This window comes from Salmo trutta, chromosome 14 (genome assembly GCF_901001165.1).
Source record: "Salmo trutta chromosome 14, fSalTru1.1, whole genome shotgun sequence".
Lineage (NCBI taxonomy): Eukaryota > Metazoa > Chordata > Actinopteri > Salmoniformes > Salmonidae > Salmo > Salmo trutta.
Window position 1 is genome coordinate 35,148,165 of NC_042970.1, and position 14,946 is coordinate 35,163,110.

Here is a 14,946-nt window from a genome sequence, read left to right on the forward strand (position 1 = left end):
ATACACACACGATAACATATGCTGCCTTGGCAGCAGCTAATGGGGATCCATAATAAATACAAATAAATACAAATCTGAGACTGGGAGAACAGAGGCCGTCCACAGGCACCAGGCAGCTTCCTCCTTCAGTTGAATCCAGCCACCACTCCAACAATTACACACAGTATGTGACAGTGTCTGTGTGTTTGGACAATGCATGTTTCTGTAGGCATGCGGTCGTGAGTGTGTGTGCATGTGTGTGTGTGTGTGCGTGTGTGTGAGCGAGGGTGCATGTCTTGTGGCCCGGAAGGGAGCGTTGTGCTGCTGAAAGTTTGATGAAGGCAGAATGTGAGTAAGGAGATGATTGTGTACTACAGGAAAAAGTGGACCGAGCACGCCCCCATTCTCGTCGACGGGGCTGCAGTGGAGCAGGTTGAGAGCTTCAAGTTCCTTGGTATCCACATCATCAACAAACTAACATGGTCCAAGCACACCATGACAGTCGTGAAGAGGGCATGACAAAACCTATTCCCCCTCAGGAGACTAGATTTTTTTTCAGATCCTCAAAAAGTTCTACAGCTGCACCATCGAGAGCATCCTGACTTGTTGCATCCCCACCTGGTATGGTAACTGCTCGGCCTCTGACCGCAAGGCACTACAGAGGGTAGTGAGAACGGCCCAGTACATCACTGGGGCAAAGCTTCCTGCCATCTAGGTCCTCTATACCAGGCGGTGTCAGAGAAAGGCCCTAAAAATTGTCAAAGACTCCAGCCACCCTAGTCATAGATTGTTCTCTCTGCTACCACACGGCGAGCGGTACCGGAGCGCCAAGTCTAGGTCCAAGAAGCTTCTAAAACAGCTTCTACCCCCAAGCCATAAGACTCCTGAAGATCTAGTCAAATGGCTACCCAGACTATTCGCATTGCCCCCCCTCCCCTCACCACTGCTACTCTCTGTTGTCATCTATGCATAGTCACTTTAATTAACTCTACCTACATGTACATACTACCTCAACTAACCAGTGCCCCCGCACATTGACTCTGTACCGACACCCCCCTGTATATATTGTCATTTTTTACTGCTGCATTTTAATTTCTTGTTACTCTTATCTCTTATCCGTATTTTTTGAAACTGTACTGTCGGTTAGGGGCTCGTAAGTAAGCATTTCACTGTAAGGTCTACACCTGTTGTATTCGGCGCATGTGACTAATAAAATTTGATTAAAGAATACTTGACACACTGACTAAACAGCACATTCAATTACAGCTAAATGCCATCATACAGTTTAGGCTAATTGTATAAGTGCTGTGGCTTGATATTTTGGGCTATAGGCTAAGTCCCTGTCTGCTGGAACACACAGTCCAGAACACCATGTGAAAACAACCCCTATGCCATTCCTCTACTAAAGCCCGCTAGGGTCTGCAGGTCTAATCGAACCAGATACTGTAGGTGTATATAAGCCAAATGGATATAGCTCCACTCAGGCTTGCAATTGAATTAGGGGAACATCCATCATACTGCTTACACGCTCATTTAGCATCTTCAGATCAGCAAACACTGAAAGAGTATGGGTTAGGTTAAGGAGCTAGGGATAAGGTTGGGGTAGTGGTTGTTTTGGGACCAGGCCAGTCATGTGAACTGTCATGTGTGTCCTTGTGTGGCTGTTGTAGGCCCAGACCAGCAGGCCTGACAGTTACCGCGCTGCGTACCTGGTTCTTGCGGTAGTCCTGTTGGGAGTGGCGTAACACACGGTAACACAGGCGGCAGATGTGCCTGAAAGGGGCGTGGCGCTGGTCAGCCAGCTCCTCCAATCGCAGCATGGGCCCATCCCCGCTGTCTGTGAATGGAGCCTGCAGTAGCTTGAAGATCTGGAGAGAAATTCCACCCATTGGATGATAGTCCATCAGGTTAAGAAAATACATTTGTTTGGAAAAATGTTTGCTGAAGTATGACAGTTTGTTATACTTTGTTGAACTTCAACAGAGGTTAATAGAAGACAAAGGAGCTTGCTTCCCAATGGATCCACATTGAAAAATAATTAATTAGGCGGCCTAAGCCTTTTTCACCCCTTCAGTCTATGGACGTTCTAGTTGTCCCTTATGAATGACATTGTCCTCTACCTGTTTGAGGATATTCTGTTCCCTCATGAGTTTCTGTCTCTCTCGGTTGGGCTTGTTGACCATGATTTCCAAAACGTCTTGGCCATTATTGGGGATGTCCACCACGAAGAACACCAGGTCCTCCAGAAGCTTGGTCACCGCCCTGGAGGACACACAGGAAGTATTTTTTTACTTTAACCTTTATTTAATTAGGCAAGTCAGTTAAGAACAAATTCTTATTTACAATGACAGCCTTCCCCGGCCAAACCATAACGACGCTGGGCCAATTGTGCGCCGCCCTATGGGATTCCCAACCACGGCCGGTTGCAATACAGCCTGGAATCAAACAAGGGTCTGTAGTGACGCCTTGAGCCCTGAGATGCAGTGCTGCACCACTCAGGAGCACACAGGAATATTCTTTGAGATTTAGAATTCTTAATGGGCGCCATGTTGATACCCAGAGTTCCAAGGACATTCCATTCTGGAATGGTTTGGTGCCTACATTGAAGAGGTAAAGAACACCAATGGCTGCCATGTACCTCCTCTCGTTCTGAGTGATGGTGCCCTTCTCCAGTTTGCCTGCGATGGACGCCAACACTTTACTGGCATCATTGGCAAAGTCAAGATCTCGGACTTCAGCGGGCGAGACGGGTACGATGGCAAACGCCTCTTTGTCTTCTTTCAGTGCAGATGTGCCGATCTAAAAATAACAACATTGTGAAAAACTGATGAGTTAATTAGGATTGTAAGATTAAGTGAATTCTAGTAAGTAAAACTCACAAATAGAAAATGAATCATTTGTGCATCCGGTGGTCAGATCTAATGTGAGGGTATTATTATATTATTGAGCAATGTTTGTGTTGGAGAGATTTAAGTGGGACACATAGAAAACATGATATAAAGTAGTTAAAGATTGGGTTTGACAGACTATTGGTAAGGTCTCAAACGGTCTGGTCTTAATGGAGATTGGCTGGTTGAGCTGTCACTCACACGTAACATGACAGGTTTCTCCTCTTCCTTGTCGATGGGATGGTTAGTGCTGTGGACCCATGTGTTGGTGCACAAGTGTCTGAGCCTCACATACGAGTTCCTGGGCAGGCGTGCACACACACACAATGAGCATTGTGAGTCAAGAATTAATGTCATTATTGGGCTAGGCCCACTATAGCACATACTAAGAAGTTCCATACCAAACAGGGGAACAGACATGTGCCTCTGGTTAAATGTTGAAACATTTATATTTTCTGATGTATTCCAGTACAGAGAGGGATATCATAATAATAGTGGTTACTTTAAAACCAAACATCTTACAGTATCTGTATAAATCTCAACAAAAATAAAACCAAACATCTTCTCCTTCATCAAAGTCACCAGTCCTTGCAACCTCACAACCAACATGAATCAGTAACACTGGTTACTGCAAGTCAAACCCTCCCTACTGTACAGTCAGCTTGGAAGTCAAAAACAAGACAGACACGCACATGCACACGCTTTATTGCTTCATGACCTCATGAAACTCCCTCACCAACTCTCCCGAGACGGAAACTCTCCCTACCCTCTCCAAAACACAGGCTCACACCTGTCCTATGTCAACTGATTCTGAACACTCCATGAACCTAACACAGCCCACTCACCCTTTCCACTGAAAGTGAGAACAGAAATGTGTTTTAAATGGGGGAATTCCACTTGAAATCAACTAAATGTGTCTGATAACGAACAAACACCACACAAATCTAAAGATTACACAGTCAAAAGTTTGGACACACCTACTCACTCAAGGGTTTTTCTTTATTGTTACTATTTTCTACATTGTAGAAATCGAAATTATATTTTATATTTGAGATTCTTCAAAGTAGCCACTCTTTGCCTTGATGACAGCTTTGCACACTCTTGGCATTCTCTCAACCAGCTTCATGAGGTAGTCACCTGGAATGCATTAAAATTAACAGGTGTGCCTTGATAAAAGTTAATTAGTGGAATTTCTTTCCTTCTTAATGCATTTGAGTCAATCAGTTTGTTGTGACAAGGTAGGGGTGGTATACAGAAGATAGCCCTATTTGGTAAAAGACCAAGTCCATATTATGGCAAGAACAGCTCAAATATGCAAAGAGAAACAACAGTCCATCATTACTTCAAGCGCTATGATGAAACTGGCTCTCATGAGGACCGCCACAGGAAAGGAAGACCCAGAGTTACCTCTGCTGCAGAAGATAAAATCATTCGAGTTAACTGCACCTCAGATTACAGCCCAAATAAAAGCTTCACAGAATTCAAGTAACAGACACATCTCAACATCAACTGTTCAGAGGATACCGCGTGAATCAGGCCTTCATGGTCGAATTTCTGCAAAGAAACCACTACTAAATGAAACCAATGATAAGAAGAGACTTGCTTGGGCCAAGAAACACGAGCAATGGACATTAGACCGGTGCAAATCTGTCCTTTGGTCTGATGAGTCCAACCGCCGTGTCTTTGTGAGACGCAGAGTAGGTGAACGGATGATCTCCGCATGAGTGGTTCCTACCGTGAAGCATGGAAGAGGAGGTGTGATGGTGCTTTGCTGGTGACACTGTCAGTGATTTATATAGAATTCAAGGCACACTTAACTAGCATGGCTACTGCAGCATTCTGCAGCGTTACGCCATCCCATCTGGTTTGTGCTTAGTGGAACTATCATTTGTTTTTCAACAGGACAATGACCCAACACACCTCCAGACTGTGTAAGGGCTATTTGACCAAGAAGGAGAGTGATGGAGTACTGCATCAGATGACCCGGCCTCCACAATCACCTAACCTCAACCCAATGGAGATGGTTTGGGATGAGTTGGACTACAGAGTGGAAAAGCAGCCAACAAGTACTCAGCATATGTGGAAACTCCTTCAAGACTGTTGGAAAAGCATATAAAACACTTTTTGGTTACTACAGGATTCTATATGTATTATGTTATAGTTTTGATGTCTTCACTACTATTCTATAATGTAGAAAATAGTAAAAATAAAGAAAATCCAAACTTTTTACTGGTACTGTGTGTATGTGTGTGTGTGTGTGTGTGTGTGTGTGTGTGTGTCCTTCCAGGGGGAGGAACATGACTGTTTACTTTTCATATTGCAACATTTTCATTAGAATCTGATCTGCATCAACAGTGGGCTACATAGTCACTATGTTTTTTTAGGATCCAGACACACAGTCATCAGAAAATGTTTCAATTATTGAATTGGAATTTCAGTTTAATTCCTCAATTGACTGACTTCAACTCAAATTGACCCCAACCCTGACAAATACAGCCTGGTCACTCACCTTTGCACATGACAACAACACAGGGTGTATTTTAAAATCAACTAATTCTCATGGACATAGTAAAAAGAGAGATTTCTTATTAGAAAAATGGTAAATTCTTCTAAAAGTATTATGAGTAATAGGGTCTTTTCGCACAATGTGAACTGCGGGGGCTGCTTAGCGGCAGACTATGTGGCCCTAAAGTCCTATCTGGGCACCAGGAAATCCCCCCTCTTAGCATGGTAGGCTCCAGCTCAAAGTCCTACCTGGGCACCAGGGAGTCCCCCCCTCTCAGAGTGGTAGGGTCCAGCTCAAAAATGGAGGAGATGTCATTGCCTTCAGGGACAGACACCAGGGTATACATGACCTTCTCCTGGGGGTTCCTGAGGCGGGCGCGGAGGTCGACCTGCTCAGAGTCCAGCTGGAGACACAACATGGAAACACAGTCTCGTCAGATCACTGCACAGAAACATAGACATGGGCCCTGAAGACCAGGATCAATAATTATGAAGAGTAAAATAATTGATCGACCATCAATATACACTGAGTATACAAAACATTAAGAACACCTGCTCTTTCCATGAAATACACTGACCAAGTGAATCCAGGTGAAAGCTATGATCCGTTATCGATGTCACTTGTTAAATCCACTTCAAATCAATGTAGATGAAGGGGAGGACACAGGTTAAATAAGGATTTTCAAGCCTTGAGACATGGATTGTGTACCATTCAGAGGGCGAATGGGTAAGACAAAAAATGGAGGTGCCTTTGAACGGGGTGTGGTAGTAGGCACTAGGCGCACCAGTTTGTGTCAAGAACTGCAACGTGTGTATCAAGAATCGTCCACCATCCAAAGGACATCCAGCCAACTTGACACAACTGTGAGAAGCATTGGAGTCAACATGGGCCGGCATCCCTGTCCCTATACTCACTGTATATGGGTTAAGTTTTAGTAACAGAAATGTTAAAAGGTCAGGTCACACACACATGGGTCAGCTTCCTGTGAAATTCCTAGACAATGACTTAAAGATCAAATCCTGGGCAGAAACTGACTGAAGAAGATAAGAGACTCACAACTCAAAGGGATCATATCATTCACCACAATGTGAGAACATCGATTTGATCCAATTTCTTATTTTTAAGAATAAATCTAATTTAGGCCAATAGAACTCTATAGGCTTAATTCAATATACTCCACTAAACCTCATGACCTACTTAATTGTATGAAGTTCTAAAGGCCAAAAGAGACATCTTAGTGTATTGTGAAGTACAAATCAGTGTTATCACTCGTAAATATCAACAAATATGTATAAATATTAATTTCAGTAATTAGAGTAATAAGTACATTTTGTATAATTATCTGGTTAAACTGCAGCTCTTTTATACGTTTGGGTCTTCTGCTGTGTTCACATTGTCACTATTGTTGAGTGGATGATTGTCTAGTAACGCATTACCCTTTTGACTTTATGGTATGGACCAGAACCGCACTGTTCTGGCTTGGTGATTTTCTTTTTACGTTATCCTATTAAGCAACTACATTGTGGATTCATAACCAGGCCAGTGCAGTATAACTTGGCTAGGCTTCGGTATACAGTTGAAGTAGTAAGTTTACATACACTTAGGTTGGAGTCATTAAAACTCATTTTTCAACCACTCCACAAATTTCTTGTTAACAAACTATAGTTTTGGCAAGTCGGTTACAACTTTGTGTCTTTGGTAAAGCAGAACGTACTTTGGTGCGAAAAGTGCAGATCAATCCCAGAACAACAGCAAAGGACCTTGTGAAGATGCTGGAGGAAACAGGCACAAAAGTATCTATATCCACAGTAAAATGAGTCCTATATCGACACAACCTGAAAAGGTGCTAAGCAAAGAAGAAGCCACTGCTCCATAACTGCCATAAAAAAAACAAGACTATGGTTTGCAACTGCACATGGGGACAAGTATCGTACTTTTGGAGAAATGTCCTCTGGTCTGATGAAACAAAAAAAGAACTGTTTGGCCATAATCACCATCGTTATGTTTGGAGGAAAAGGGGGAGGCTTGCAATCCGAAGAACACCATCCCAACTGTGAAGCACGAGGGTGGCAGCATCATGTTGTGGTGGTGCTTTGCTGAAGGAGGGACTGGTGCACTTCACAAAATAGATGGCATCATGAGGCAGGAAAATGATGTGGATATATTGAAGCAACATCTCAAGACATCAATCAGGAAGTTAAAGCTTGGTCGCAAATGGGTCTTCCAAATGGACAATGACCCCAAGCATACTTCCAAAGTTGAGGCAAAATGGCTTAAGGACAACAAAGTCAAGGTATTAGAGTGGCCATCACAATGCCCTGACCTCAATCATATAGAAGATTTGTGGGCAGAATTGAAAAAGCGTGTGCGAGGAAGGAGGCCTACAAACCTGACTCAGTTACACCAGCTCTGTCAGGAGGAATGGGCCAAAATTCACCCAACGTATTGTGGGAAGCTTATAGAAGGCTACCCGAAACATTTGACCCAAGTTAAACAATTTAAAGGCAATACACCCAATTAGTATTTGGTAGCATGTAAACTTCTGACCCACTGGGAATGTGATGAAAGAAATAAAAGCTGAAATAAATCACTCTACTATTATTCTGAAATGTCATATTCTTAAAATAAAGTGGTGATCCTAACTGACCTAAGACAGGGAATTTTTACTAGGATTAAATGTCAGGAATTGTGAAAAACTGAGTTTAAATGTATTTGGCTAAGGTGTATGTAAACTTATGACTTCAACTGTAAGTCCATCTCCATAGAGTCAGGGACAAACACACACCTCCAGGCATGGAGACAGCCCTCAGCTCCCTGCTCTGTTAGTCATACAAGCTTGTTCAACCATGTGCTGACAAAGGCTGCGTTTACACAGGCAGCCCAATTGTGAACTTTTCCCCACTAATTGGTCTTTTGACCAATCACATCCGATCTTTTGACATAATTTTTTCAGATCTAATCTGATTGGTCAACAGACCAATTAGTGAAAAAATATACAAATTGGGTTGCCTGTGTAAACACAGACTAATGCGACTAGGGTGTCAGTACTTACTATATAGTCCTGTGTTTTGTGGGGACAATTGTGCAACTGAGATCATTCCTAGTGGTAGACTGCCATCTGTTGGCTAAAGGTTGCCTGACGACTCAAACTGTTCCGCTGCTCTATGTTCGCTACATACTTCAGCCTGAGACTGCCATTGTTGAAATTGTTTTTGGTGACGTCAAAATGAGTGGTGTTGTACAAAACAAAGTCATCAGCGATTGGATCAACTCTAACCACTCAGTGTATCAAAGCCAATGACATTTTCAAAACACTGCTTTACCAAAGACAGTACAGTATGAAGATAGGCAGAAACTGCTTCTTCAATAGAAATCCTCAACCACACTTGTAGGCGATGTCATGGCGACGTTGGCTAGCAAAGCTCATGCATAGAAAGACGTCATCAGGTTTATTAGTCGTCTGGCGCCGAACAGCGCATGTGCAGGCCGTCAAATCAAAGGCATTCCTCATTCCTTTCATGAGGTTGGACTAATAACATGTTCTACTACTTAAGACATTGGCTAGGCTGTGCCTTTAGATTTCAGGAAAATTAACAACTAAGGAAGAATTGTTCACTTACATTGACTTCTCAAACCCCAAACTGGTCTACTTGGTCTGTTTTGCAAGCATTCCCGTAAGTCTTGCGATGTTGCGCCCCTGTGGCTTTACCCACGTGTGCTTTGGCTCTAGCCCAACCCATCGGTTTCTGGGACCAATCAGAACGGTTAGAATATGTTTGCTTTCTAGAAATAGGCAGAAAGGTACTCAGATCCAGGCTCATTGTGGAGAAAAAAAACTACGTCCATGGGCGTGGCGTAGCGATTGGCCAGAGCAAGGAGTTTGGGTAGCCAGGCAAAGTTAACAGCCCACACTAGTTCCATCAGACTTCTCTATGCAGACACCGCCATCTAACGGTGGTACTGGGGAAGTGGTCGTTACTCTGAAATGGTGTTCAAGCGGAGATACACAAGTTAGAAGAGTTACAATGATCATTGTTTCCTGGGACTCACTAGTGGTATGTGGCTGATACATTTCACATTGTGTCAATGGTGACTGAAGACGTTGGGTTGGTTCATTCAGTGGGTCACAGGAAAACACGGTCACAGCAGAATACTGTATCTGGGAACGACTGGTTCAGATGATCCACAGTATTCATCATTCCTCAACACCCTTCAGAGCCCACTGCTACCAGAACAGGACAATGTGACTTACTGAGGAGCGGGACTCCAGGCACTCCTCCTCATAGTCAGGGTTCACCTGGAAAACACACAACAGTACACACATATAATGTGAGATTACTAGAGATTACTACCCTGGTAAAAATTAAAGATCAATATGATTTTGACCTGTGTTGTAGGTACCGCAAGGGTGTGTGTGTTGTAAAGGCAGTGTTACTGACCTCTGCAGCCAGGTAGTGTCCAGTGGCCAGGTGTTTGAACCTGAACAGACTGTTCCAGTAGCCAGCTCCGCCTCGACATGGATCATGCTGCACCACCTATCATGAGGAGAAACACAGACATCAGTCACATGTCATATCTCACGCTGGAGTTGTGTACATGCACATTTTAACAACTTGTCAGACCATATAAACTTTAAAGTCAAATGTCACTTTTAGTGACCATAAATTGGCAGTTGCGAGGGAGCAGTCAAATTGCCATGATCTGAGGTTCCTTCTACAAATTCTATTTCTATGTGCACTTCCTCCACACCTCCACCTCCCATAAGGCTTTGCTGCTGGTTGCCGAGGTAGCCGACTGGCGTCCGGTGGTGCGCAGGAAGACATATTGTTTTTTACGGTGGTCGTCACAGGTGAGGAACTTCTCCTGTTCCGCATGGAACAGGCGCACCACATCGCCCTGGCAACAAACAGACAGGAAGGTTGTTACCATAGAGATTGCTAGGGAAGTGTCACTCTGCCTTGGGCTAGATTTTTTGGCTAACAATTAACAGTGTTGTCTTCAACTGGGATACCGGGTTTGTTGAACCATTATTTTCTCATTCATATTGATTGGATGATGGTCCAAATCAAGGCAAATCAAGGAAAACTCAACTGTGAAAATCAGGCCTGATTGGTTGAGAACTGTGATAAAACCAACCCCTTTTAGAATGATCTCCTGATTGTCACTCCATTTCATGAACAGCACGATCTTCCAGCTGGTGTTACAGTTGACCGAGTTCACCTGAAACACAAAACAGGTAAAAAGAGTTCCACAGGATTACCAGTTTATTCCTTTAATAACAGAAACACATTATCACTGGTACTCTAATAACTACAGAGCAGCACACCGTTCTCACAGAATGAGCTGTAGGCTAGAGCTTAATGCAAATCCTATAAATAATTGATGCAAATGCGGAGGACCATGGCACAGTGGTGTATTGTCTAATATGGTAGGAGGGGCCCAAAAACAGTACACAGACTCCTATAAATACTCTACATACAGTATACTCCCACACAGCCATCTATAAAACAGAGGAAATGAGCTGCAGACAGGGTGAGGGTCTAACCTCGTTACATCCTGGGTTGTCCACTAGCTGATGGGTGCTGGCATGTAGGGGCTGGCCAGCATTCACTGGGTTCAGGACCACTTTGTCCCCTATCACCACCTGGAATGAAACATACACACACTATAATTTAGTATGCATTTATTCCACGTGTGCACACACACACTTACTCACACATTGTGTGCCAGCACAGACACACACACTCACGTCAACTGCTATGAAACATTAACAAGACTTTTTTGCATGTGTCTGTCCACAGTCAAATACAGGATACTATGTGAAGCTCTGAATCCACAAACTAAATCATTCATCCACAGGGGCTATTCATTAGATGTATTATTACTAGAACAACCGAGTCTTGGTTCCACCTGCGGTCACCTGGTCCTTGGGCTCAGTCATATGTGTTGTGGTTGTAGAATGCCTCCTAGCCTCTGCTGCTTTAATCCACTGAGAACGACTGTTGCAAACTGATATATAGCTCAGGTGGCTGGAGCAACTGAGCAACTGGCGGACGAGCTACTTATCACCAAAAATAAGCGAGGCGCAGCGCGGGAGGCGAATATAATAAACCTAGGAGATATTGGGGCAAGATATAAATGTTCAGGAGCTGTAGTTTAGAACGTGCAGTGTGATTGGCTGAGCCATATGTAGACGAGTGCAAGACCTGTTGTAGGTACCAGCGCTAACGTGAAGGCAGGGAAGGCAGAGTTACCTGAGAAAGAGATCCATCCATAACAACTCGATGATGAGCCTCGTGGAATAACAACAGTGTGACTCTCCAGAAAAGCAGAGTGCTAAAAAAGTCTGTCTAAATCAAACTAATGTTAGCTCACAAAACAACCCAAAAAAAGGTAAAACCAACGATCATCAGCAATTATTCCATATCAGTAAGTGTACTTACGACACTAAACAAAAATATAAAACGCAACATGTAAAGTGTTGGTACCATGTTTCATGAGCTGAAATAAGATCCCAGAAACGTTCCATATGCACAAAAACCTTATTTCTCTCAAATTTTGTGCAAAAATGTGTTTACATCTGTTTGTGAGCATTTTTCCTTTGCCAAGATAATCAATCCACCTGACAGGTGTGGCATATCAAGAAGCTGATTAAACAGTATGATCATTACACAAGTGCACCTTGTGCTGGGGACAATAAAAGGCCACTAAAATGCAGTTGTCACACAACACAATGCCAAGTTTTGAGGGAGCGTGCAATTGTCATGCTGACTACAGGAATGTCCACCAGAGCTGTTGCCAGAGAATTACATTTTTATTTCTCTACCATATTTCCAATGTAGTTTTTGAGAATTTGGCAGTACGTCCAACCGGCCTAACACCCGCAGACCATGTGGAATCACGCCAGACCAGGACCTCCACATCCGGCTTCTTCACCTGCAGGATCGTCTGAGACCAGCCACCCAGACAGCTGATGAAATTGTGGTTTTGCACAACCTAAGAACTTCTGCAAAAACTGTCAGAAACCGTCTCATGGAAGCTCATCTGCATGTTCGTCGTCCTCAACAGTCTTAACTTGACCGCAGTTCGGCGTTGTAACCGACTTCAATGGACAAATGCTTACTTTTGATGGCCACTGGCACACTGGAGAAGTGTGCTCTTCACAGATGAATCCCGGTTTCAACTGTACCGGGCAGATGGCAGACAGCGTGTATGGGGTCGTGTGGGCAAGCAGATTGTTGATATCAACATTGTGAATAGAGTGCCCCATGGTGGCAGTGGGATTATGGTATAGGCAGGCATAAGCTACAGACAACAAACACAATCAGATTTTATCGATGGCAATTTGAATGCACAGAGATACTGTGACAAGAACCTGAGGCCAATTGTCCTGCCATTCATCCACCTCCATCACCTCATTTTTCAGTCATTTAGCAGACGCTCTTATCCAGCATGATAATGCACAGCCCAATGTGGCAAAGATCTGTGCACAATTCCTGGAAGCTGAAAATGTCCCAGTTTCCATGGCCTGCATACTCACCAGACATGTCACCCATTGAGAATGTTTGGGATGCTCTGGATCAACGTGTACAACAGCGTGTTCCAGTTACCGCCAATATCTAGCAACTTCACACAGCCATTGAAAAGGAGTAGGACAACATTCCACAGGACACAATCAACAGCCTGATCAACTCTATATGAAGGAGATGTGTCACGCTGCATGACGCAAATGGTGGTCACACCAGATATTGACTGGTTTTCTGATCCACGCCCCTACCTTTTCTTTTAAGGTATCTGTGACCAACAGATGCATATCTGTATTCCCAGTCATGTGAAATCCAACGACTGGGGCCGAATTAACTTATTTAAAATTGACTCATTTCCTTATATGAACTATAACTCAGTAAAATCTTTTAAACTTTTGCATGTTGCGTTTATATTTTTGTTCAGTGTAGTTAGATGCACCATTTAGTACTTTTAGCCAGCTAGCTAGCTACCTATAAAATGCTAGCTAACTGGTACGCTAGCGAACCTGGTAAACAAACTTGGCAAACATACCTACTTAAGCTACAAAATGAATATCTATTTAGTTGTGGATAATTACACACACTCCAAAACTGTGTGTATCATTCAGAATACATGCATATTTATTTCATTATTAGCAAAGTAAAATGCAGTGTTTTTTAGCACATGCACAGCCACCATCTTGGACAGAAAACCTTTTTGTTGCTACTGCCTCCCGCCTACTTGATTCCACCAACCCAAAACTGACATTAATGTGCTGTGCCACTGTGCAAACGTTTTGTCATAGGGTTTTGCAAGCTGCGTGTTGCAAAAAAAAAAAACATTTTAAAATGTAAAACAAAATCTGGAGCTGTGGCGCTCATGAAGTTGTGTCAGCTGGGGATTGTCAAGCAAATAACCGTTAATTAACAAACACATTTAGCATCTCCTGGTTTCCAGGCATAGCCTACTAGCCACTGATGCAGACCTTTGGAACATCTACATTTTAAAAAGTCTAATAAATCCATTTAATATAGCCTACACCATCACAATACATCTAATCTTTATTTTAGACAGGTCTAAAGAAACATGATATAAAGAAAATGTAGCCCATTTCAGAAAAACAGAATAGCATACTCAGTTGTCCTGATGTTAGGTCCTGATCTGGCTATGCCATATGGTTGTGGGATACACCAGTTTATTTAGCAGAAAAGATTTGCTTAGAATTCCGTGGCATTATTTTATAATATGAAGAATACAATTGAACATAGCTGAATAAATAGAAAGGACATTTTCTCCAAACGATTTGAGAGAGCGTCCACGTGTCTGTGTTGAGCGGATAACAAAGAAACAGGTCCTCCTAAATGCTTAATTTACAGTTATTTAGACAACTTTAGTGGTGATACAAACGTTGGGCTATATGTTTTGATATTTAATACAGTCTAAGGCTGCATGATGCGACTAATGATGATTTGAAAAAAGTTGCATGAAAGGCATGAGCTCTGCTTTGTTTCTTTTCACAGGCTGTACACACTTCATCAGTCTCTCATTCACAATTTGACAAGCACTTGATAATGCCTCAAATTTCCCGGCGGCATCCCCTTTTGTGTAGCCGTAATGCCCCCTAAAAGAATACATGCCTTTTGTGGCCTGTTACCGTTGTGCCCTTGGGCTGAAGATAATAATTATCAGCTGTGTGCGCCAAAGCACCTCTCACGGCTCTCTCAGATATCCTAATTCTTATTAGCCAATGCCCATCACGTGATCGGGTCTTTCTCACAGGATACAAGTGAAGACAGACATATCGTGGAGGCAACTGCGCACGTCCTTATTGAATTCCGAGGCACATATTGAAGATGTTGGATGAATTATCCACATTTACTTTTCGTCAGCCAACAAGATGAGTAGGCCTAACAAACAGCAAAAGTACTAGCCTATGTCAATATATTATTATTACTTTCTCGTCCTTCTGTACAAGAAAGAAATATTCCAAACATAGTCTGGGACAGTTATTTGATGCAATAGATCCCAAATTAATACAACCACTAGCATCCAAAAAACATTTTCAAA

At 42.9% G+C, this 14,946-nt stretch overlaps 1 protein-coding gene across 4 annotated transcripts in view; it reads right to left on the reverse strand.

Annotated features, from left to right (window-relative positions):
* The window catches only part of LOC115207911 (inositol 1,4,5-trisphosphate receptor type 1), a 167,292-nt gene that overhangs the window by 89,556 nt on the left and 62,790 nt on the right, over positions 1-14,946 (reverse strand). For all 4 annotated transcript variants that reach the window (XM_029775475.1, XM_029775474.1, XM_029775476.1 and 1 more), the window contains exons 7-16: positions 10,919-11,017; positions 10,510-10,593; positions 10,123-10,269; positions 9,813-9,908; positions 9,626-9,670; positions 5,622-5,776; positions 3,069-3,168; positions 2,618-2,778; positions 2,100-2,241; positions 1,689-1,847 (exon numbers count right to left, since the gene is read on the reverse strand). In XM_029775475.1, coding sequence (XP_029631335.1) covers positions 1,689-1,847; positions 2,100-2,241; positions 2,618-2,778; positions 3,069-3,168; positions 5,622-5,776; positions 9,626-9,670; positions 9,813-9,908; positions 10,123-10,269; positions 10,510-10,593; positions 10,919-11,017 — 1,188 coding nt within the window. The remainder of the gene's footprint in view (positions 1-1,688; positions 1,848-2,099; positions 2,242-2,617; positions 2,779-3,068; positions 3,169-5,621; positions 5,777-9,625; positions 9,671-9,812; positions 9,909-10,122; positions 10,270-10,509; positions 10,594-10,918; positions 11,018-14,946) is intronic.